This window comes from Numida meleagris, chromosome 3 (genome assembly GCF_002078875.1).
Source record: "Numida meleagris isolate 19003 breed g44 Domestic line chromosome 3, NumMel1.0, whole genome shotgun sequence".
Classification (NCBI taxonomy): domain Eukaryota; kingdom Metazoa; phylum Chordata; class Aves; order Galliformes; family Numididae; genus Numida; species Numida meleagris.
This window is the reverse complement of record NC_034411.1, coordinates 68,021,749-68,043,801: the sequence shown is the minus strand read 5'-3', so window position 1 is coordinate 68,043,801 and position 22,053 is coordinate 68,021,749. Positions and strand designations below refer to the sequence as shown.

The 22,053-nt window shown below is 41.6% G+C and overlaps 1 protein-coding gene across 1 annotated transcript; it reads right to left on the bottom strand.

The window, feature by feature from the left end:
• RTN4IP1 (reticulon 4 interacting protein 1) lies at nt 1,238–22,052 on the bottom strand. The gene is made up of 9 exons (XM_021389670.1): nt 21,720–22,052; nt 20,335–20,486; nt 19,906–19,974; nt 19,538–19,662; nt 14,968–15,016; nt 13,720–13,856; nt 11,441–11,624; nt 10,002–10,094; nt 1,238–1,478 (listed from the first exon to the last, which is right to left on the bottom strand). Exons 1-9 carry the CDS (start codon nt 21,961–21,963, stop codon nt 1,362–1,364), a joined length of 1,170 nt encoding a protein of 389 aa, XP_021245345.1. The 5' UTR covers nt 21,964–22,052; the 3' UTR covers nt 1,238–1,361.

The window sequence follows — 22,053 nt, the reverse complement described above, 5'->3', positions numbered from 1 at the left end:
TTCATGACTGTTGTGTTGCCTCAAAGGACACTGGTGCTTGAATTGTCACCACTCCAGAGGAAGTGCCTTACTAATTTTCCTCCTTCTGTACCGAAGTACTGAAGTCTTGTTGCTCTGAAATGTGCTGCTTTTAGTTCTTCATAGAAAATGTGTTGTTATTGGTTCCAAACAGTGGTACTTTGTCATACCGATGTGCTCTTGCTAAATATAATATAGCATTTCACAAATAAATTTAAGTTACGCAACAACTTACTGAAATTATTTTTAAGTTAAACTAGAAAGGACACATTTGACAGTTCTGCTTCTATTCTTGTGATTTTTCTCTGGCACTAATTCCTCTGCTAGAGCTGCAGGCTCTGAGGAAGGGGTGCTGCTCCTGTACAAACAGGTGCTCAGTACACAGGGGTCTGCACTATCCTATGGCTGCTGCTTCTGCCCCTGGTAATGCACTGTGTGACACATTTTTTTCCATGGCCATAGCTGCAGCTCTCAGGAGGTTACCACTGTCCTTGGCTCTACCCACGCAGCTGCAGGTAAGTAATTCACATGGGTCTCCAACACGATGGTAGCGTTAAAAACAGACCAACAGCCGCATAGCCCCCAAACACTTCAGCAGCACTGGCTGTGAGAGGGGGCATGGAAGGAACAGGGCCTGATCACTGGCCAAATCGTGTCTGGTCTTCCTGCATGAACACTACAGTCAGCTGAATTGGTATAGTGAGTCAGATTATCAGAATAATTTTCACTTACAGACTGATTTTGTTTCATGCTTCTACTCAGATTAGCTATGCCATGAAAGATTTGGTCAAAGTACTTCAAACTTGAAGTACAGTCTTGGGACAGCAATGCAACCGTTCCGTACAGGAGAAGTTTACAAGTTCTGAGAATGAACCAGACTGAGTTGTTATGTATGTTACGGCATATATATTAATAAAGGCAAACAGATCTGAGGAAGGGAGAGAAGGGTGGCCCAGGTTCCACATGGACAATCAGATGACAGTGCCTCACCCTTGTGGTATTTAGCTAAAACCACCCAGAAAACAAAAGCTCCAAACTGAAAATGCTGCAATGCTTCTTGCGTCCAAGACTGAGGAGCATCCTGCAAAGTCACAGCTACCTTTGTAAGATGGTTTTCACGTACACTAATGTCTCTGCAGGCATTTCTCTTATCTGTGTATTAAAAGTTTGTAATGGGCGGTGTACGAAAGGAACCAAAGAGGCTTCTCTAAAACAAAACCACTTTTTAAATGATTCATTCTTTTAGCGCTTTGTAAAGAGAAACAATTGCTACATACCAATTCAGGTTCAAGTGTCATTTACCAGTTAAGCACGTGACTGAAGGCACAACGATTAGAGATGCTTTATTTTTTATTAACGACGTCAATCACTGTTTTTCCACGTGCGTGTCCTCCTTCTAGTTTTTGAAAGGCCTTTGGAACTTCAGAAAAAGGGAAGATTTGTTCGATAACTGGCTGAATCTGCAGAATAAAATGTCACTGCGTTAGGAATAAAATGACAGTTTTAGCACCTTCACACTGTTTAAAGAAAGAGGAAGGGTTTTTAATAGTACTTAGGGCAGAAGTTGCTCAATGCAGTCACCACCTTTTAACTTCTTTTCAGGGACTCTTCTGTATGCAGGAGAAGAGTTTCTGCTGCATTCTCCCAAGCTTTGAAATATCTTTAGTAGCACAAGCTCAGAGCCCTAGCCCAGGACTAAAAGCATGGTGCCTTAAATTCCCATGTATCTATATGGTTTTCTTCTTAAACCAAGAACCTTTCAAGAGGTTGAATGTTTCAAGATACTTAAGAATACAGTGCCCATCTGCACCAGTATGGGCCTCAGTATCTTCAAAAGACTTGGCTACAATTTAAGTACAAATAGAAAGTATGCTGTTGCTGAATCATTTGGATACACTTGAAAACTCAGCCACTGTGTATTCCTGCTGGTATAGATCATTAAGCCTGGCTTGCATCCACTGCTATTTTGGCATTAATTTTGTAGAGTAGCCTTCTGGATTGTTTTAGAGCAATCGCTAATAATGAAGGTGAAACTATCACTTCGCTGTGCCCATCAGTGACAGGAACCAGAACACCCCACCAGCATTTTCTTTAGATATTGCAGTACACCAGTGGAGGGAGAAGAAATCCCAGCTGCTTCTGAAAATTACTTTTCACCATGTTCTGAGTCACCCTGCCAGAGGCCTCAGTACGCTCTGTATACACAACTGCTGCCCATAGGAGCTGCCAGATCCCCTACCCTGAGGCAGTGCTCGTACTTCGTATCCCCTCCTATCAGCCCACTGCACGCTCTTCCTTTGCTGAACTGATCCCACTCCTCCTAGCAGAGGACATTAGCAACGGATGAGTGTGCAGCCAGGTCTTTCAGTGATGAAAATGCTAAGAATCAAAGATCCAAACACTCTTTTTATTGTGTTAGAAAAGGGCCTCGTTACTTATATCACTGAAAAATATCTTCAGGCCTTTTCCCTGCAGAGACCAGCACGTGTACTTATCTTGCTTAGTACTTCAGGAACCGGTAATGGCTCTCGCAGTACAACGTGCTTCGCTAGGAAAGGAATGAGACAACCAGCGTGCCAGTGTCAGAGCAGTGCCTTCTTTCAGCAGCCTTACTTCTACCAGAAGGTGGGGTGCTACTCAGACTGCTGCTCAGAACACAGCACTACCCCGGAAAGGTTTCTCACAAGCACGTGCTTCCCAAGCTGGGTTCCAGGCATCCAGCACCCTCCCCAACAGCACAACTGCAATCCAGAAGTTGTCTACACTCACATAAAGAGAAACAAATGAGGAGGGCATGTTTATTACCTTCAAGTCCAATTCTTGTACTAGAGTAACTGCTTTTTTGGATTTTAACGGTATTCTGAGATACCAATAGTCAAACTATTACACTACAGTGTCTCTTAATTTTGTTTCTAGGGTTCTCCCTTTTATTATGTCAGTGCATGCCTAGCAGTAATGTCTGAGTACACATGGCAGAAACGAGGAAGGAGTGAATCCCTTCAAAGAAAAAGAACTCCCAGCTGGTTCCTGAGGAAAGCAGTTGTGCCAAAAATTCACTGAGTGCCTCGGTTCTGCCAGGCTGCAGGGCAGGAGGCTGGGTCATGCCTTCCCCTTGTTTGGCCATGGCAATCTCTGCAGCCAGACCCCTAGCAAAGGGAAGAGTAAAAAGCAACAGAAGGGACAGAAAGATGCTGTTTAACACTGCTGCTCAACCAGGGAATAGATGTGGGTCATAACTAAGTTCAAGGGAAAATCATGTTTAACACACAGTGGAAACATCATCACGAGCACTGGCAGTCAGGGGCACGGCCTCAACCCCACTTGCATGAGATGTCTGTGGGTAAAGCGAGCATCTGAGCAAGCTGCTGCTTGTCATGGCAGCTGCAGGAGGAACGTGCTGCTCCTCAGTCACTGTCCAGAAGAGACCAATCATAGCAGAAGCCTTCAAAAATAAAACAATATCTAGTAACCCTGCTGAGCCAAGCACACGTGCAGCACTCATACAAGTAGTTACTGTTAAATGCAGTGACAGACAGAGATGTGCTTCAGTGCAGAAAAATAAGAATATGGAAACACGTGGGCACCGCTGACCCACACAGGGCAAGGGGCTGGGAGGAGGGAAGGGGATCCCAGGAAGGATGCAGTTTAGCAGCGCAGCGTTGCGAGGCCCAGGGGTGCCAGGAGTTCGCTTCAGACGCGTGCAGTAATTGAGCAAAAAGAACATTCTCAACACTGCTACCTGCAGTCCTGTACTGTGGGTTGCAACTTACAGCCCTGACGGAACTCCCTCTTAGGTGGAGTTCAAAGCATCACATCTGAAAAGTGGTGACACAGGGATTCAGAGGAACCCCGACAGTTGAAAACCCCCTCAGTACTGTGACCACCAAGCACTGAAAGCCCATCTGCTACATTGATGTAACCTCTACTTCCATTTAAACGCTGGCTTTAGGCAATGCTATAGAGAGACATGAATACCGAATTGATGATCCCAACAATCTAGAGCATTAAAAGTTTTTTCTGGCTGGCTGCTCAGCCCCATTGTTTGAATAACCCCAAAAGGGCTGACCACATCGCAGCACAGTGATTCACTCAGCCTTTACCATAATCCACTGACTAAGATAAAATTTCTTCCTGTGAACAGACAAACAAGCAGGGAAGCGTCTACTGTTTGCTGAATGTATGATAAAAAAAAAAAATGGAGATTAACTGGATAATACAAACACTGCCTATTTACAGCCACACATCGGTTCCTTGCCAGAGGACACCTATTTGTTCAGGGAAAAGGGATTAAACTAAAGTCTGACAGAGAAAGGATTACACACACCTGCACTGAAATGTTTATCTGAAAACAGACTGGGGCTGAAAGGTGTTTTCCTCGTCTCCATTCTCTCTGATGTAAACCATACTATAGAAATGAATCTCGAGTCTCTTGAGACGAACTTTGTGTTTCAAAAAATAAGAGTAACAGTTGATGCTGATTAGGGCTGTCCCTAGAGCACAGGAGTAGCACTGCATCCCATCCCGCTCCAGTCCCACTCCAAACACAGCAGAACCTGTCAGGAACCAGTTGCTGTTAGTTTGTAGCTGCTTCCTGCCGCTGGAGGGACAACTACAGCCTACCGAACCTCAGAGATCCACAGAGCAACCTTAGCTCAAAAACAAAAAGAAAAGTTTTATCACGACAAGGGCGATGACAGTGCATTGGCTCTTCCCCAGGCTCGTGAAGGGTGGCTGTGTGCACACCACAGGGCAGCCCAGCTTTGCAGTGCCTCTCTCCCAGCTGCCTCTCCTCATACACAGCAGTTCTGTCTTGGCTGTGAGTTTGGGCATAGCTTCCGCACACATTCTGCACAGGGCACTTCCATGTGCAGAGAGAGAGTTGTGGCGTGCTCCAGCAGACCTCAGAATCCTCAAATGCTTTCTTTAATGGAAAAGACCAGCGTGCTATTTAGATTTTGCTGAGCTGGAAGCTCATGACCGCAGTGCCTAGATGCAGTGTATGAGCCAAGGCACAAATGTAGGGCTTGATGCTCTGCCTTGGTCTTCCAGTAAGTATCCCTTCAATGTCAATGAGAGACTTGGACAGAAATCATTACAAAGAACAGCCTCCGTCCTGTAACTAAACAGGCAGTGATCTGTTCAATACTTCGTTGTCATCTCATGGAAAAAAAATGCCTACTCCCATGGTCCTCTTACAAACAATTGTGTTACCAGACACTCTTTGTCTCTGAAGCCAAGATGCAGTCTTTAATATCAAACATGTAACAGCAGCTCACAGTAACTCATCAACTACAATTATTAAAATGCTAGAAGATAAATCCCAATTAAGCAGGCTACGGTTCAGAGTGTAGAAGAGGTTTAAAAATCTCATGTCCCTTAATTGGCCTTGGCAGCAGCCTCTACAGAACAAAATAAGGAGCAATAAGAAACTGGAACAAGCCCAGAGGGGCAGCGTGTGCCAAGCTAGCCCAAGTTTAAATCAGCAGAAGTGAGGAAGATGATCCCGGGTTTAGTTACTACTGAGCTGTGCTGGAAAACTATTAAGCAAAATGTAACTCTATCTTCAAGAATTCCCTAGCAGTCCCGTTCATGGTGGCTGTTCTGGTGTTTTTGCTGGTGATTATACTGATCCGGGGCAACACCACCATATCAATAAGATGGAACTTTACTACAGTTGTATGAACCATCTGGAAGCATATTACATGTTCTACAAATAGCATAAAGATAACTTTCTCTGACCTGCATCTTCTTCTGCCTCAGCAAACTCAACTTACAACAGGCAAGAGCTGTCTTCTTCTTGATCCTACACTTCACTGTTGTGCTGAACGTGGTTCCCTGCTATGCTAGGAGACCAGTAGTAACTTGCTACTGAATCTGCAATCATATCGGGCTCGGGCAGCACATTTGATTAAACACCAGATATCTGCTGAAAGCTTTCCAGACCTTATTATGGATGATGTGAGCTCATATATTCAATTGCTATTTCTCCATTTCCCAAGATTTCCGTTAGTCTTCTTCAGACATTTTATGACATAATCACACAGCTTTCATAAAGAGCCTTATCACTTGTCGGAAGAGGTGCAGATGCATTTTTAATAAAAATCACTATATTTTTGTTGGCCATAATTAAATGCAGATAGAGGTTCCTTCTTGAAGAGACGGAAGGACTGATTAGTCTTTGGCAACCCCTCCTTGATTAATACTTCTGGGCTCTATCCAACCAACCTGGCAAGCAAAAGCACTGCAATAAGAAAATTCTAAATTAATGGGAAAGGTACAAACTTTGCAGTTTAGCACAGGGAAGGATGGTCATCAGAGTGAGCATGTACAGCACTGCACAGGAAGAAGCTCAGCAAGGCCAAAGAACAGCGAGCATCCCATATTCAACCTGGTGAAGCAGGCTACTAAATCCAACACAACTTATCTCTGCAGTATACTGCACAGAAGTTACACAAGTTACAGATATGCAATTGCTTTTCTTATGTGCATCTGTGCTGCAATATTCATCTAGAAAGGAAACAATACAAAGAATGTTCTATTCATTTCTGTGAGACTCTACTGCTTCCTTCAGCCTTACTTCTCTGAAATCAATTTTTGCCCATCTGGTGCAACTTTGCTCTGAGACAAGTATTAAGCCACCAAAATACTGCACACACACACTTTAATTAAAATGAAATTTTCAAATGTCTGTAGGGTTATACATTAACCCACACCATGTCACGGTCCAGCATGAACATACAAAATACTTAGCACTTCCCCTTACTACTCTAATGAGTCTCTTGAGCCAGCCTTCCTCCACCAGGTTTATAAAGGGCAAAGTGCTCAACTTTAACTACAGAAATCTGTAGAAAAACTGTATGGGGCTGATAAATTAAAAAGTTAAGCAAGAAAAATAATAAGACTGTCAATGCAAAACCCACAACACTAACAACAAATACATCAAACTAATTCCTAAAAAGCTGTTCCATGACAATGCTGCCAGCAGAGTCCAGTGACAATGCTTCAGCAACTAGTATGCCAGAAAATCTATGTTCTGAACCAAAGACTCTATTGATTTCAGTTGTCTTTAACTGAGAGCCTTGTAATTCAAAACGAATGCACTGCCATGGAAGAGATCCCTTGCTTCTGACACACACTTCATCTATTGATTTGGCGGAGGCTATGTTAAGCCAGCCCCCACTAGCTTGCAATTAACTGGCTGAATTGAACCCACAACAGGGACATCCCAGCAGTTAATAAAGCAGCAAGTATTCCTAAAATTTGACAAGGAAATGCTCAGTTTTCTCTGTGCCCACCGCTACCGCAGCAGTCTCCCAGCCCATCAGTCTCACACCAGTTTCTCGGCAAGCTGTTCTGCTGCAAGGCAGAGAAAACAGCTCATAAGCTGAAAATGGTTTTTATGATCCCCAGAACTGAGCTGATGTGCAAGTGAATTACAAAGAGAACATTATTCTCCTTCCTTGCCCAACCAGTTTATCAAATTATTTCCCTCTTCTCCCTGTTAAAAAAGGCTGCTCAAAGAAAGTCATCATCGTAGCTGACGTTTTGCAAATCTCTATTCCTTGTTGCAAAGGTCATCTGTGTGAAAACCAAGCATCCTTAAACAAAATACCCTGCTTTGTGCCTCTTCATCCACTAAAGGATAGGGACTCCTTTTGATTTCACAAAGATGATGGAACACAACAGAACTAGAAATATGTGTTGGTGCAAAAGAACTACAGAAAAACAACCTGACAAATGGATCTGATCTGTATGCTCTCCAAAGCTTCACTTACTATAACACCATCTCTTCAAACCACCAGCTCTTTTTAATTTCCTTCATTTAAATCCACCTGCAAGATTTATGCTTTCCTCTTTTTCAGTAGCTCTCCTATTCGTACTTCACACAATCCCAAGATGTTTGTAACAGAAGAAATTTGACTGAAATTTCAAAATAACCACGATCTGCCATACTCAAATCTGTACTCACTCAAAACTAAGTTCAGCCACACAAGCTCACTTTGCTACCTTCCTCTAGCCTTCTTCCTACACTTCAATAGTCTTTTTTTTGTCTCTAAAATTCTCATTTATTACACTCCAACTGAAACACAAACATTTATTGGAGGCAGTATACCATAATTTCCTGTAACTTATCCCTCTCTTCCCCTTTTTCCAAATACCTACTCTTCTGAATGGATGATCAATCTGTTTAAGGAAACCCTTATGTCTTGACAACAAAACTCAAACTTACTAACACCTGTATGTATGGACCAGATCTGGAACATAAAACACTGCAACACCAGTTTTGACAACATTTCACAAAGTAGAGCACAATATTGGTAGAATGACGACTATGCAGATACACAGTGTGTCATTATTGACCATTCTGTGTTGGTCTTGCCAACGCAGAATTAAAAAGAAGAAAAAAAACCATCAACAAGCAAACATCTTTATCCTCGCGATCATCTAACAACTAAAAGTACATCAGGTCATTCATGTATGTATGACGTACATTTTAAAAGGTATTACAGCTCACCTGTCCAGATTATTAGACAGATGAATACTGATTAAGCCCCATCTCTATTGCATAAACAGGAGTTTTCCTAAAGGCTTTCATGGCCATATTCTGCATTTCTGTTTTGCATACAAGGTAGGAGCAGAACACAAAACAAGCTGTGACCAGCTAAGGATCAGGACAAACAGCAAGAACAAAGACAAGGACTTTTCTGTTTTAGTCAGTTGTAATTCGGTTGTATGATTGGATGAACTCACAGGATAAGAAGCATCTTCCAGGGTTTTTTTCTAGACTGTGAAATAAAGCATAAAGCACTGCACACAGTGCAACATGGAGTGGTGTAAAACTAACCAGGATTGCCACTCACTGCAGCTTATTTGTTTCTACAGCCTTTGTTAATGAGTAGATAACTTCTTAGGAAACAGAGTCTCCATGGGCTGTATCAGCAGCACCCCACTCACAAAACAGAAGTGGCTGAATTTAGGAAGATTCTTAGTCTTAGCAACAGCACTGAAAAAGCAAATATAAGCAAGCAGATACTGTGATATGAATTTTTAGAACATAATGCATAAAGAATAAAGGAAATCCGAACTCAAACTGTCCTTGAGAGCGCTAGATTGTTCTAAGTATGTGCAGATTTTAAGTGCAACGTGGTCTGTCAGCTCACTTACCAGAATGATGAGCTACCAGGGCATACTCCTCTACTTAGGCACCACGCAAAAAGATGAACAGCAATTGTCCATATTCTATGCTCTGAAAATTTTACCAACATGAAGTTCCCCAGGAGAGAACATGCCAGGACCTACAGCACCACGTATCCAATACACAAACAGGTGGTCGACCTCTCAGTCTCACATACATTTTGTAACAAGTTCATAAACCTGAACAGATCAGTTACTCTGAGATTCCCCAAAAGCTTATGAACACCCACAAGACCTCAGGTCAGTGTACTGAATCATCACAAACATCATACTCTGAAATGCTGAAATAATCAGACACCAGTCTGCCACTGCAGATCCCTCATGGCCTGCAGTAAGCTGAATATTCTCATTCTGTGCGCATTACGTGCAGGACTCCTGAACATCTGTGCCAGGGGATTTGCATATGCAGACATACATGCAGCCATGTTCATTCTGACCAAATGAACCAAACAAGGCCTCTAAAAGCTTAACATTTTCAACAGCAGAGTTTACACTAAATGATTCCTGCTGACAAAGAACCAAATCACTGGGCACTCTTTCCTCACAACTTATTACATTTGTGTTTTTCAAAAGGGGTAGGATTAAGAGGGAGAAAGCAGAACAGCCTTAAGCATTATAAATACCTAAACTCAATGCCAAAGGCAGAAGTTAGAAATCAGAGCAAATCAATTGTCAACTTCTCCGCTGTGACTCATCACACTAGATTACTTAATTGTGAATTACACCGTTTTTGAGTTGAAATAGCAGCTCTTTCAGCACAAAGACGTAAATAACCAGTGCTGACATACCTTTCCTGAGTCAACTAGTTCCGCTATTTCATCCAAACTTGGGCCACTCGGCATAAAGAAGGCCCACCGATAATGGACTCCTTTAAAGAGATGCTGCAAGAAAGATCACAAATATATTTAAAAAAATAATGAGAGGAAACTGAAATGGGAACTAGAAGTAAGGACAGAAACATCAGAGAAACAACTTAAGGGAAGAACATGGAAATCAATCGCTAGCGTCCAAAAAAAAATAACAATAACCTAAGCACGTGGATTAAACGTACAGACGGGGGGGCTGCATTACCACAATAGGATCAGGGTGAATTTTGTGTCCAGTTGCACAAGTCAGCTAGTTGAGAAAAACAACGACCTTGTCTCTGCAGCTAGAAATAGCATTATTTCTTACGTAAGAGAGGAATGGCGCTATATGTTTATACACATTCACTAAGAGGGTGAAATAAATCTAGCAGTGCGACATTTTGAACTTTCCACCTCAGTGTCAGTGATTAAATTTTCCACCATCACATCTGCCAAAGCCGTCACCATCTGATGACAGATGGCAGCTCACACAAAAAGCATTTCAGGAAGATCACACAAGCACACGTCAAGAGCGCTTTCTTTGAGAAAGTTGTTATAGGCATAAGTCTTCAGCTGCCAAAACCAGCTGACTTTTAATGTGTGCCATACAATGCTCTTCATCATGAAAACATGCAAACTGAGAAATCGTATTATGTGACTTCTTTCCAGGCTTTCTTTTTTGAGATTTCCTTTGAAAACATTGTTACTGGACCTAGAATCTCACTCAGCCTCATCACAGGAATACCATGGAAGCAGCCTGAAAAGCATTCATCTGGATAGTAAGTACACACGTTGAGAGAGGAACAAATTCTAAAAAGCCTTGCTGAACTGACCACAGGGAGAACGCTTTAAACTAGAAATATCTGTATCACCATCCAGGCACGTGAACATGGAAGAGATGAAAGACTTTTTAGCCACCGTCAACTGCTTTTACTACTCTGTGGTGCTGGTATAGGATGAATAGAATCAGTAATAGAACAACGTTTTGAGAGAAACCGTGACCAGCCTAAGGCAAGTAGTAAAATTACCCTTATTTCAACAAGGCAGGGATTTCTTCTGTTTACTATAAAGCACTAGCTGTCAGCAGGACTCGTTAGGAGGCCACACAGAAAAGGCAACACACAACAAGGAATTAAAACGACAAAGCACCCTAGACTACCACATATGCATATGTGTGTACACATATTAGGGATGATGCTTTTTTTTTTTTTTTAGTTCAAGAAAGAAGGAGACAGCACCAAAATGCATCTGAAGTATGCTTAACGATACCTGAGGAAAATAAATAGATGTCTCCAGATGAACCACAAGATTAGTGCCTAAGCCACAAAGGAAGCCATGAGGATATAGCACAACATTCAGGTATACAGGATTTTGTCAAATACCTTTACGGTTTTGGAGCCTATCGTGACTCCTGTTTGCAGCATGCCATCTGCCACTCCAAGTTTGTCCACATTGATCAAGAAAGGCGTCACTAAGGTAACGTATGTTGCTCCCGACCATTTCTTCAGGAGATCTAGTGCCCACTTCTCAGTGGATCCACCGACATTATCTAGGATGAAATCAAATCTGTAGACATGTGAAGAACAGGCTCAAGGTCATGATGCAGGGAAAATAATCATAAATGAACTAATGTATGAAATCGGTTCTAGTTCACATTTCTATTTGTCATTGCGATACATTAAAATAATCTGCTTCTAAGACAGTAGCAAGCAAACCCCAAGACTTCAGCTAAACCCCAGTTTTACTGTAGAAAGGGAGTTAAAAATTACGGAATTTCATTCACTGAATAGCAGATAGAGGCTGTTTCAATAATTAAATGGCTCCTAACTCCAAAAAGCAGACTCATAGATGCACAATTACATTCTCTATTTGCCTGAAGCCCTCTAGAGCTTTCTCTCTTCATCCCTCCAACTGAAGTTACTGAAACGTTCTTGAGGTCTGGTCCTAGCATTCAACAGTATGCTATGTATGTCTGAATTCTGGTCTGGACTCCTGCCCTGACTAGGAACATCTCCTGTCCATGCTGTATTCACACGGAAGCCGGTTCCAATGGCCCAAATTACATAAACAAATTATTGACATTTTAGCTCTTTTCTCTGCATCTCCCAATTTGAAGTAGAACTTCACAACACAAAGGGTCTAAAACTATTTCTTCACATTATGGTCACGTGTGACCACTGGCAATAAGGCACAGTTTCACCATTTGTTCTTATTATCGCAGCACACAAACCTGTAAAGGCTGAACATGGCAACTGGGAGCTACTGAACCTATTCTGTTAGATACACAGCTCATTCTCATTCTCTGCCGTACATTTCCAGCAATCTCCAGATAGGAATAGATGCACTATAGATTATATAAATAGATAACAGATTATGTAAATGCATATACCTCATCTAACGAATCCACAAATAAAAGGAAAAATACTTTATGTAAATAAATGGAAAAGTTCTTATCTCTGGAAAGAGTTTTCCTGACTGTCTTCCAAAGGTGAGATTTCATGTTATAGCTGAGTCAACCTAACAGCTGTCAACAAAACAGGAATTAACGCAGTGAAAACTAATGGTCCAGAAAAGAATAGCTCACTATGGAGTATGGAGAGTCAGTACAACTGGAAAGGGGAGGGCTATAGGAACCTTCCTGTCAGTATACGTTACTGATGGGCTTAGCTATATCACAAAACTGCACTCTGATAAAGGTTCATAGCTCTAAATAATGGCTGTTTGCTAGAATGGATGTTTAGCATTTAAGATCTTCAAGAGCACAATTTAGCAATTTATCGCTGCTTGCAAACTGTTAATTTTTGTATATTCTGCCCAAACAGACAGAACCAACACCCTCACAATTGATCTCAGGCCTGCTAGCAATCACACCCCAGTAAAAGGGTACACGTCTCTTTAGAGCCATTAATAGTAAGATCATTTTATCGATTGAACAGCTTCTATTTCTCCACCCAGATTAATTCAGTCTAGCTAAAACCAGCAGTGTAAAAACCATCTTCAAATAAAAGTCATAGAAGACCAAGTTTAAACAGATGTGGAAAGATTGCAAAAGCCAAAAAGAAAAAAACCCTACAGTTCTTGAGAAATCTCTCCAAGCTACTGAAAACATAACAGTTGTGACCAGATACATGTGATTATTCATCAGAGGCAGCTGTAACCTGGTGTTATAGAAATTTACTTCCAGCTACGTTGCACAGTGGCTACAGGACCTGAGGCAAGTCACTTAACTGTTTGCTGACATAATTCTTCCCTGTAGAAGATCAGTTTTTCTATTTACTAACCTCATGCAGGATTCCTGAGACTTGTTTTGATTTATTCATGTTTTTTTTAAGCACTCCCAGATCCTACAGTGAAAGCTGACGAAGCTGTTCAAATCACAGTCATTAGAAACACGTGAAAGTGTGAGCTTGTTTCCACAAACCCAATTAACTGGCTTAATCCTACAATGAAATCTGTGCTTGCAATACTCGCTTCGCAAATTACATTCACAAAGGGACTAGGATGAATTTGCTTTAGAAAATAAGGTTTTAGAAGTGGGTCAGAAGAAAACAAAAAAAAAACAGAAAAGAGGGAGTCCTGACAGACTGCAGCCCAGAGTCAAAAGGCAGAAGGACTGATGGCCAACTCCTTCATCTCAGTATTAAGCAACACAAACACGTACGAGGGTAAGGTTTTAAGCTGCTGTTCCAAATTTCCAGATTTGTAATCAATCACATCATCTGCTCCAAGCTTTTTCATCAGTGCGCTAGCATCATGGGAACAAACTGCTGTCACATGAGCACCCCAGGCCTTCACTAGCTAAAAGCAGGAAAAAAAAAAAAAGGCAAAGGTTTAAAATTCAGCAAGAAATACTTAAAAAGAAAAAAATATTATTATATTACACAAGGTAACGTATCACATATCAAACAATGGTTAGAACCAACTGATATTTAAGACAAATGGGAGAGAACAGAGCCAATCTCTGAAACTGTCAGCAGATCAACCACTGTAGGGATTTAATTTTATCTTCCTACCCGCTCATTAAGTATTCCACACCTCTATCTCACAGTAAATAAAGTATTAATAATGAGAAAACATAATCTCTGATTTATCCCAAGGAGTATGTCAGGTTCTCTCTTCTGCTTCAGAATTTAAAGCAAAGTAAATTAAAGACTAATCAGTAAAAGACTGGTCAATATAAGACTGTCGGCTCTCTGAAGTATAGAGCAACTGGAAAGAAAGAATGCAAGAAGGCAACAAAGCAAAGACAATGATGGAACGTTAACATAAGCCCCTATGCTTTCCCTAGACTGCTTGTGAAAGCCTCGTGCCTCCTGTATCACTGTCCACCCACAACAGCTATAAATGCTACCATAGTACAGACAATCACAACTGCAATCATCTACATACTCCATTTCTCTACTCATATGCCAAGTTCTTTTGATATTTATGGAGCAGAGCTGACTGAAAGAAAATGAAAACAAGCGTCATATTTCAAGTTTTGCAAATTAAGAGATTTCTTTAAATTAAGAAATTGTGAATGCTCCCTTCCTGGAAGCATTCAAGGCCAGGCTGGATGAGGCTTTGAGCAACCTGGTCTAGAGGGAGGTGTCCCTGCCTATAGCAGGGGGGGTTGGAACTAGATGACCTTAGAGGCCCCTTCCAACTCAAACCATTCTATGATTCTGTGATTCCTGCACTTAAACTGTGAAACGTATTCTTTTAGTAGCTACATGCCAACGCCATTATTTTAAAGCCCCCTTCTTCCTAATTTAAACAATACAACATAACAAATGGAAAGGAGCAAGTCCCAAAACTTGGTGCTCTGACAGCTCAATGGGTAGCTTCCTATTTCACGTCCCTCGACTCCCTTCTTTTGTTTGTACTGAACAGTTTGAAGACACATCCTGGGGATGCTGTGTTATAATACCTGTACAGCAAATGTGCCAACTCCTCCTGAAGCTCCTAATATTAACACTCTGTAAGAGAAAATGAACATTTATTGAATAATTCTTCAAACAAACAGTGTAGCAACTATTTATTCTTATATATCTCCAACATCAAATTACTACAAGCAAAAGATTTGTCATTCAGTATTACTTTACGGTTAACTCTTCAGATACCTAATAATGTGATTTAGAACAGCTCTCATCCTGTTTCCTGAGCTAAGAGCATTATCTCAGCGCAGCCACACGGACTTCCTCAGATGTGCTTTCCACTAATTCCCGGCAGTGGAGCTGTCAACATTTATCATGGAAAAAAAAAAAAAAATCCTGTCTCTGTCCACACTTTCCCAAATTTAATTGCTTAGTTTGGGAGAAAGTCAGTAAGAATCTTTCTGTCTCCCAGACTCCGTTGTCACTTTTGCTGAAGAAAAAAAAAAAAAAGATTTTGCTAACATTTTACACAAATTGGTGCTACCTAGCAGAAGTAGTTTGGTGTCATCTTACTTAAAGAGACCAGGGAATTCAGAATATATAGAACATAATTTTCCAGTATCACTGAGTATTTATCTAAAAGGAAGACAAATGATAGTGATGTAGCCTCACTAAACACAAAATCTATTAAATTATCTGAAGAAAATGGCAGTAGAATTTTAACAGTTCAGTGCATCATGGCAACACCATGTAAAATGCCCAGTTCTCGACACTGGCAAACAAGTAAGAAAACAAAGGCGCATTATCACCAAGTTATAATCAAATGAGAGTTCATTTTAACTGAACACATCATCCTAAATTTCATACAAATGAATGCAATTTCAAAGGCCTGAAAACCTTAATGCTACAGCAGCCTAATCACTGCTCAAAAATTACACCTAAGTATTTTTATTCATTAGCTAAACTTCAAAAAGGGAATCAGTAAGAAAGCCTTGCAGGCGAAGCTACAAACGGTGTTTCAACTTTGGACTCATTTGGTAATTCTAGAACAAAAGGTACATCCAAGACAAAGTCCTGGCACAGGGCTGTGAAGAATCATGTTTCTCACAACTTCTGTTTGCCAGAAAAGTTTCAGTATTTTCAAAAGCCGGTGATGTTCCTGTTCTATATCGCACCGTGCCGTATGCTGAGGGAAATTGCTTTTGCAATGCAGAATTGTAGTAGACAATCTAGAGTATCAGCTGACAAAAATTCTTTGAAGTAACCTAAGAGACCTGGCTTTGGTCACAGTAACCATTCTAAAATGGATACTCTTTTGAAACTCATCTGATTTTGTTCCCTGTTTCACTGATGTAAACTGTAGAGCTCAGCTGAAGAATTTGAAAGCACAATGCTCGCTGCTTTGAAACCTGCCAAAATGTACTTATGCTCAGAACCACGCTTCCAACAACAGATGTCTGAAGCAACATTTATACTCAGATCTGATTATCCTTGAAAAGTCTCAGGAATACTAGGCTCAAGATACTGGGCTAAGCCCATCTTTGTCGTTACAAAAGACAGCTACCGTTAACTCCTTCCAAGAAAACACCCCAACAAACAGAAAACACCCTGTCAAATTGTCTTTCCAATTTTACTCCTTGTCTAAAGGGCATTTCTCTCATTACAGAATGTGAAGAAAGCTGTAATTTCAAAATGTACATTTTGCTTGAGGACTGATGTAACATGTTCAGCTGTGGGGAGCTGCTTGGCTAGGGCTCCAATAAACACGCTCAGTATTCCCAAAGTAGAAGTAAGGTCCAGCTTTATTCTGTTTCTATGTTACATGGGCTACTTACTACCAAAAGTTCTAGTTATTAGAACTTCATACACGGCAGCCTTAAGAAAGCTCTTCACTTTACAAACTATACCTATGCTCTAAGGGCATCTCAGCTTAACTGAGTAATGTACCACCCTCCAGGCCAAGTGACAAGTGACTCTCACCCACAAAGCAGGTCACCGCCCTCATCCACGCTGCACAGCACTTGCCCTGGGCTGTGTGCATGCTGCCGTGCCTGTCACACGTCTGCAGAAGTGCTTGTATTATCAGGAGGTATGTGTGCCACAGCTCAGCAACTCAGTGTTTTGTACAGTGCTGGAGACAGGGCACACTGTTTGGCCTGACCTAAGGATGCGGGAAAGTGTTTGACAGTGTAAGGGCTGTTAGAATATAAAATCAAATTTCATTTGTTATGCCAACAAAATGTCCCTAAACATTTATTCTTGTATCAAGAAGTGTTTACCCTATCAAGAATTATTACAACCTATACTCACTTTGAAATTCTCATCACATAAAATGATGAAATAACACACACCCTTTGAAAAAAAATTTCCTGGGTTATTGTATCATTCAAATTTTCATTTCAAAAACGTAAACCAGAAGCGTAAGTTTAACAACCCACAGTAGCATAATCCTGATGCATCTCTTCCCAGTACATTCCAATGTATGAAATGCTTACTCTTTATTTACATGAAGACCCCCATTCCTTATCAGCATATAAGCTTTCAAGGACTTCTCAAATGGTCATGTTTTAACATGCTTTTTGTGAATACAGCAAGCAAGATTTAACAGCTTTTGCTGAACAATCCCATTCCCTTTCTACTGAAGCAGGTTCCTTACCCACAAGTTGCTCATCACATTATTATCCAGAGAGAACCTGAAAACCAGTCTGTTATGTTATCCACACACCCTGGATAACAAGCACGTTCACTTTTACTTTGTGCAAGAGCACAGACATAAATTACAGTGATTTAGGATAAAAACTGTGGCAAAATGACTAGAGCCGCAGTGAAGCAGGAGACATCACAAACAATGTGAGCACACTTCAGGTAACTTGTGAAAACATGTTTGGGAAAGTGCAGCTGATGCAGCAGGTCGTTCTGTCAGATCAGGGTACAGGCACTGTTGGACTGACAGCAAGTACTTGTGCTTAGCCCACCCTTCCACCTTAGAGAGGCAAAGAAAACAATACACACCAGTAGAAACACTTGTTGTTTCTAAGATGTCTTAATACTGCAATAAAGTACCAGTGAAGGAGCTTTCATCAAGGAATACAGGTACTCTTTCAAAATAAGACACACTCTTATACACCTTCCTACATAGCTATTTACACACACCTACAGGAGACAAAAAGACCGACATAAAATTATTTATGCAGGCAACTTCTTACTAACACATTCAGTTATAACAAGAAATTAAGAAACATGAGGTAAATTTTTGCCTTGTAAGATTACTGCCTTGATTTATTTATTTATTTATTTATTTTGCTGACAGAACAATTACATACTTGTTAGGAACCTAGAAGTAAATGTTACACATGAAGACGTGGTGTAAATGCAGTTTGCATTTCACTTTTAAGAATCTAAACACTTACCCGAAGATTGGTAATACACATTAAATAAGGTTAGCCCATCAACTGATTTCTGGGTTAATTCCATTTACATATGAAAGTTAAGATAACAAACAATAATCTAAATACTTAAGAAAGAAAAAAGGAGATGATACATTCAGTATGTTATCACTAGCTGGAGGTTAATTTCAAAGATATCTCTGAAATTATTTCAGATTTTGCAATTTGTTTTCCCAGAACATTGCCTTTAGAACAAACAATTGTATTTTTGTGATGAAATTTACCGTGACGTATTAAAAACCAATCTCTCAATTACTTTCTAAAGAGGTGAGTGAAGAATTTCAGTAAATCTGGCATCCTTTGCTATGTGTTGCGTTACAACAGTTAACACCCCAGACAGGAGGAGGGCAAGTAACTCAATTCGTATTGCCCAATTATTCTTTTATGATTTAAACTTTTGAGGTAGCATCGTAGTTTTAGTGATTATTTTTCAGTTCAAGTATTTTCACTTTTCCCATTAAACCTTACACATCTCCATTATGAGGAGAAAAATGGTACCTGCTCCAATCTTTCAAAGCATTTCTCCTCTCCTGACCTTCACCTGCCACCATCAAACTAACAAGCTGACAAAGCCACTTTTTTTCCTGTTTCGCTGATAGTCTTGCCTGTTTTCCCCTCTTCTACCTTCTTGACCTCATCAGAGTTCTGTCCTATGGTCAAATGAGACCCAGTCGCTTTTTTCTAAAGAGCTGGCAAACCAGCCTGCCCCAGATTGTTCCTGCACGCAGGAGTGAGTCAGTGAAGCGCACCTCTGTGACTGAGAGGACTTTCTGTGAGTTGATGAGATGTTTAAGAGAGAGAATACTATATTTGGGCAGTTGCCCTTGCAAGCAGAAAGGCAGTCCCAATAAATTTCTAAAGATACTGTCCTTTAATTATCAATATAGTCATACACAGTACAGATACATTGGAGTGCTTCTCTAGAGTCACTATTTAGAGGAAGAGAGGCAGTGGCAGCAAGTGGCCGTAAAACTTCAGTTAGGCTCTACATCTGAATTTCCCTCTGAAGCAGCCTCTTCCTCAGCAGCTGCACAGACTGAACCTGGCATCTTCAGGCCAGCTGATCTTTGTGAATGCCATGGCGTAGCAGCCTTCACCACTGCTAGACATGTCTTACAAGCTGCAGATCAGTATAAAAATGAAACACTATATTTTAGCACCAGCACTAGTTACTTACCTTTTCCCGCCGCAATTACTTTGGTTCAGTCCTCCAACTTTGTTAACTGCAGACCACGCTGTGAGACCTACATACGGTAAGGAGGCAGCTTCTACGTGACTGAGACATTTTGGCTTAAAAGATACCTGAAATAAAATCAGTCTTATCTAAATCACACAGCGGATCCTATGTGATACTGAAATATTTAAATCAGCTTTACTGAATTGCAGATCGGCTATTCCACATTTTCAACTATCTTGAAGATTAACATCTAGCAGGAGTCTAGATCAAGTCAAATATTAAGAAATGGACAGCTATTTAGGCACCAAAGGAAAAAAAGGAAGAGAACACCAGTATTTACAATTTCGTTTTTTCATCTGCAGGTTTACCTCATTTGCACTAGCTACCACAAACTCTGAGAGAGTGCCTTGTTTCCACGGAGGAATTGCTGCCCATACCTGAAAACAAACAGAAAACAGCTATCAACTTTTGTGCACAAAATCATACCTGCATGGAAAAGCCACATTCAGTAAAGAAAACTTTTTCAAGTTGCAGAATGCCTTCACCTGAGTGCATTCACAAATGCTGGGCCAAAAATTAAAAATCAAAAGAAAAACCAACTTGCAGACACAAGTTAGCGAAAGGTGTTTGTCAGAGAAAAAACACAGGGAAGACAGCATTCTAAGAACGTTCTGCAAGACGGTCCTCATTTAGAGTGCAACAATGTAAGAATTTTCTTACTGGAGAAACGAAGCTGAACAGCTTGTGCTACATTTTAACTACACGCTTATAGAAAAAAATCAGATCAGTGGTATCACCTCATCTCCGGGTTTGAAATAAGACACACTTAATCCACATTCCATGATAACACCTGAGACATCTCGACCAAGCGTCAGTGGAAATTCTGTATCCATGCTCTTGATTTTCAGGGGATCCCGCTTCATATTTAATGCAGTTGCACCGTAACCACCTAGAAAACATGACATTAGCTACGACATACCTCGCTGGGATTTAATCTATTAACTGGAACATTCCACTTAGAAAGTGGAATTGCCTGTATACAATGCCTCATTTTCAGCATGTTCTGCACTTCTGTTATAATTTACTTATGCACAAAATCTGCAGTACTTTGTGATTTTACAAGCAATAAGGAAATTTTAATTATGGTCTATTCACCCACCTCCAACAAAGAGCACGCAGTAGATATAAAAACACAAATCACTATATAACAATTTAACAAGCTGTTGTCATGATTTAATTAGACTACATAAAATGGCTCTTTACTATAAAAACATTTCTTATGCAGCAACACTGACAGAAATTCTAAGAATTCTGCTGGACATGTTCCATTTTGAACATCACATAACTAGGAATCCAAAAGAACTCCCCATGTTCCGTTCACCTTTTCAAATAAAGTACTGTAAGCAATCAACATAAACGTCATTGTAAAAATTAAGGAATAACCTAAAAGAAATCTGCATTCAGGCATGTATACCCTTCCCTACAACTCACCCCCACAGTGCCCACTAACAACATCCATCAGTGGTTAGTCCCTGAGACATCCACACGTGTGCTGAACACCCCCAGGGATGGCAGTGGAGTCACCACCTCCTTGGGCAGCCCGTGCCAGTGCCTCACCACTCTTTCTGAGAAGAAATTGTTCATAATCTCCAAGCTGACCCTCCCCTGGCACAACCTAATCATCTCTTCTCCTATCACTAGTCTTCTACTACTGCACCTTCCTTGAATTTTGAAGCTTGAAATTGAGGAAACATCTAATCAAACGTGTCAAAGAGTTAGCCCAAGTCAGGGATTTCCTGGGCGAGCTCACAGAGGGGACTGGGAGGCCAGGGAAGAAAGAAGGAAGATGACAACGCTCATCACAGCTCTGCTGAGCTCACACACACATCTGGAGGTGACTGACCTTCACCCCGCTGATCCAAAGCAGATGGGGAAGCCAGGACCCCCCGAGGAAGCCCTGCTACACTGGCTCCGGGACACACAACCGGCAATCAGGCGGGGGGAAGGGGGAGAAAGCCCAAGAACAAATCACGCCGTGATTACGCTATCGACTTGGGAGCTTCACTCGGGGAATCCCGGTCACAGCCCAGGGTTCAGCCCCGCAGGCACGCCGGAGCTGCCGCCACCTCACATCCCCGCCTCTCAGAAGCGCGGTTAGGGCCGCTCGGGCCCCGCCACTTACTTCTCATGCTAAGGTCTATGGGGTTCAGGCTGGCGGCGTGCACTTTAACAATGACCTCGTTGGGGTAATGTATGACGGGGAACACCATGTCCCGGGTGAAGCGCAGCACGTCGTTGTGGCCGTACCGGTCGATGACCCACGAAGGCATGGCAGACCGCGCCCGCAGAGAGCCGCGGAGGCCGCGCACCGGCGGCCGCTGCCCGCCCCGCCGTGCTGCCCAGTGCAGCGCTCTCCGCGCCAGCATGACCAGGACCAGGCCCCGCCGCGTCCGTAACCCCGTCCCCGGCCTCGCCGGGCGACGCTCAGCTCCGCAGCGCCCGCGGCCAATCGGCGG

Coding starts and splice junctions, on each gene's coding strand:
- RTN4IP1 (XM_021389670.1), bottom strand. CDS start 21,963: ATGCTGGCGCGGAGAGCGCTGCACTGGGCAGCACGGCGGGGCGGGCAG. Junction 19,663..19,905: donor TGGTAGCTAGTGCAAATGAG/GTAAACCTGCAG, acceptor ATTTTATTTCAG/GTATCTTTTAAGCCAAAATG. Junction 11,625..13,719: donor CAGCTTAAAACCTTACCCTC/GTACGTGTTTGT, acceptor ACATGTCTACAG/ATTTGATTTCATCCTAGATA.